This window comes from Stegostoma tigrinum, chromosome 43, assembly GCF_030684315.1.
Source record: "Stegostoma tigrinum isolate sSteTig4 chromosome 43, sSteTig4.hap1, whole genome shotgun sequence".
In the NCBI taxonomy this organism is placed as follows: Eukaryota; Metazoa; Chordata; class Chondrichthyes; order Orectolobiformes; family Stegostomatidae; genus Stegostoma; species Stegostoma tigrinum.
The window spans coordinates 5,799,902-5,803,485 of NC_081396.1; the positions used below are offsets into that span (position 1 = coordinate 5,799,902).

Below are 3,584 nucleotides of genomic sequence, written 5' to 3' on the forward strand. Positions count from 1 at the left end.
TGTAATATTTTCTTGGGATTTGAAATGTGACCAACAAGTCTGATGCTTATGATTCAAACTCAAGTAAAGATCGGAATCACGGAGGTTCCAATACTCGTAAATGTTGAAATTGGAACTGTAAGATTCCCCTCATGACATACTTTTAATTTCGCAATGACAGTCAACTGGGACAGACAGTTATGACGAAGAGTCACCGGGCTGGATAAGTTGATTCTCATTTGTCCTCACAGCTGCTGCCAGACCTGCAGAGTTTCGTAAGCAATTTGTCTTTTGTTTCAAATCTACAACATCCGTAGGTCCTTGTTTTATTGCTACTGTATACAGGTAATAAGTGCAAACACAACTAATGATATTCTACGGTAAACTGAAAGATTCTGAACAAAAAGTGCACATTGACAAAATTCAAGAGTTTTTTGTTTGCACAACTCTACGATTTGACTAAGTGCACGATTTTAGCCATTGCTATGTTGCATCTGGAGCACAGTAAAGGTTTTTGTTACAACTGACAGACACAGTATTACAGTTGCAGAAAGGATGTTTGGGGACTCGTCAAGTGAGGTAGTGTGGGCTGAGGTTAAAAACAGGAAAGGAGAGGTCACCCTGTTGGGAGTTTTCTATAGGCCTCCGAATAGTTCCAGATATGTAGAGGAAAGGGCAGCAAAGATGATTCTCGATAGGAGTGAGAGAGACAGGGTAGTTGTCATGGGGGACTTCAACTTTCCAAATATTGACTGGGAACACTATAGTTCGAGCACTATACATGGGTCAGTTGTTGCCAGTGTGTGCAGGAGGGCTTCCTGACACAGTATGTAGATAGGCCAACAAGGGGAGAAGCCACATTAGATTTGGTACTGGGTAATGAGCCCGGCCAGGTATTAGATTTGGAAGTAGGTGAGCACTTTGGTGATAGCGATCACAATTCTGTTATGTTTACTTTAGTGATGGAAAGGGATAGGTGTATACCACTGGGCAAGAGTTATAGCTGGGGGAAAGGCAATTACGATGAGATGAGGCAAGATTTAGGGAGCATAGGATGGGGAAGGAAACTGCAGGGGATGGGCACATTAGAAATGTGGAGCTTATTCAAATAAAAGCTCCTGTGTGTCCCAGATAAGTATGTACCTGTCAGGCAGGGAGGAAGCTGTAGAGTGCAGGAGCCGTGGTTTACGAAGGAGGTGGAATCTCTGGTCAAGAGGAAGAAGAAGGCTTATGTTAGGATGAGATGTGATGGCTCAGTTAGGGCACTTGAGGGCTATGAGGTAACCAGGAAAGACCTAAAGAGAGAGCTCAGAAGAGCCAGGAGGAGACATGAGCAGGTGTTGGCGGATAGGATCAGGGTAAACCCAAAGGCTTTCTATCGGTATTTAAGGAATAAAAGAATGATGAAAGTAAGATTAGGCCCAATCAAGGATAGTAGTGGTAAATTGTGTGTGGAGTCAGATGAGTTTTTATCCATAGATTTCCACACTTTTCAAAGAAAATCTGTCGAAGAGACTGAATTAAATTACACACCAAAGGTGCAGACTTCGAGGTAAAGAGATTTCATTCGTGAAACAGGTTTCACTGTATTTGAACACCCAGAGTCAGGAATGTCTCTTTTGTGACTTACGACCAAACTAGGAATCAGTTTCTCTCAAATGTTGTCAGAGGGAAAAGAGGAACCCACTGGTCTGTGCACAACTTAAATGTCCACATCTGAATTGCTGGCAAAGGATGAAAAATGCTTTTGTCTGCGATGAAAAATGTTAATTTCCATTCAGCCAAATAGCAAAAGACTCAATTGACTGAAGCTTTCACTGGAGGCCCTGACTCATTAAACAGGCACGATAAAATGCTTTTAATTATGTGTGTGAGTTTTTCAGGTATGAGTTACATCCCACTTCCTTACTAGTATTTTCGAGCAAGTCTGCATTATCTTGGGCCTGCGCATCTCTCACTTGTCAATCTGGAACTGTAACGTGAGGGAAAGGAGCAAGAACCACAACGTGCTTAACAATAATCAGTTTGGTCCAGTGTTTTATTTCTCGCATCCTGCTTCACGTCGCTGTCTCTCAAACCCAGTTCCGTCTATTACTGGAGGATTTTGCTTGATCAAAACCAATTTCTGAATTTTCGATGGGACCTCATTGCTGTAATTTGGAACATCATGAAAGACACAAACTCAATCATTTGTTTCGTAGTCACGAAACTGACGGCACGAGATTATTTCAACGATAGATTTCTAAGGATGAAAGTTTTGTGTCCGAATTAGAAGTGTGAAACATCACAGTGAATTCGGGAACTACTTCAGATCCATTCCTATCTCACTGTTTGCCTGATGTAGTATCGTGATCAGTGGCGCCCTCAGAGTTTTTGTACAGGGTCAGCTCAGTTCTGAGTGACTGTGGGGTTCAGTGCGCAGAAATACACTGCGGAGTCTGATAGTTCTGTTCTCAACACTCTCAGCTGGATAGTGCGGTTCACATGATCAAAATCCGAGGAAAGCCGGTCATTCAGTAAGCTCGCTCGATTCTCACTATATCGGTTTTTCTGCAGTAGAAAATGTGTGGAGCCGCTGGAATGTTGACGGTACCAGAACAGGTAAGGGTTGCTGCTTGTTGTAGTGTAATTACAGAACAACAGGACATCATCACCCTCATTCACTGAAATTGCAGCCGCTGTTTGTGAGACAGAATCTCCACGACAAAGTCCTGTAAGAGTGGAGAGAATAACAAGCTTCAACATTCTATCGCTCAGAATCAGTCTGTTACCCTTCATCAATAACATGAGAAATGAATCAGGGAAGTTGAACGACAATCCGTTATGAGGAGGTCATTTCCTGAAACTTAAAGGGAAAGCTGAAAACAGTTGGTGGATTTTAAACTCTCCCCTCGGTTGAATCACCTTTTTGTCCTCAGTCCTGACTGAATGTCCACCCTAACTCTTCCACTCTCATTCACTCAGGTACGTTTGCTGATTTCTCCCAAACTCTGCTCACTGTTGTTGCATGTTTATATCCAGTTGGGTTTTATTTGAGGAGAATGTATCGCGGCCTCCATGTTGCCCGAACTGCTGGAGGAAATGGAATTCACAGCAAAGCGCTGAAGCATAGAAAGAGACAACATTTCAACCTACCCATGAGAAGAGCTGCTACTGTGAGAAGGAAACACAGAGCTCCAGGCGACATGTTTGCAGACAGATTACGACGGAAGTGAGCAGAACTGGCCGTAGATAAGTTGGGTTTCAGCAAGTGTTGGAAACAGGTTGAGTCATTTCCGGATCTCCACTCATTAGTTCATTGTTGGCAAACACAACAGATGGCAACCAATGAGCTCCAAGATCCTTTGCTCTTCGATTTAACAAAGCCGTTTCAAACTCCTTCGACGACACTGTGTGGAGCTGGAGGAACACGACAGGTCAGGCAGCATTACAGAAGTTTCATTAACTTCACACCGTTGTGTCTGACTTCAGCATCTGCAGTAATTGCTATCTTCAATCTCCTCCATATCAGGGCTGTTGTGAGAAAGGACCAAAGTTCTGAAGAAGGTTTACAGGACCCCTAATGTTAACTCAGTTATCTCTTCACATTTGCTTCTATACCTCTG

General features: G+C 43.1%; 1 gene segment (V, D, J or C); it reads right to left on the reverse strand.

The window, feature by feature from the left end:
- Nucleotides 1-2,015: 2,015 nt before the first annotated feature.
- On the reverse strand, nucleotides 2,016-3,255 carry LOC125449168 (T cell receptor alpha variable 19-like). The segment is given in 2 exon segments: nucleotides 2,016-2,690; nucleotides 3,115-3,255. Coding segments are annotated over 2 exon segments (375 nt in total).
- Nucleotides 3,256-3,584: the final 329 nt, after the last annotated feature.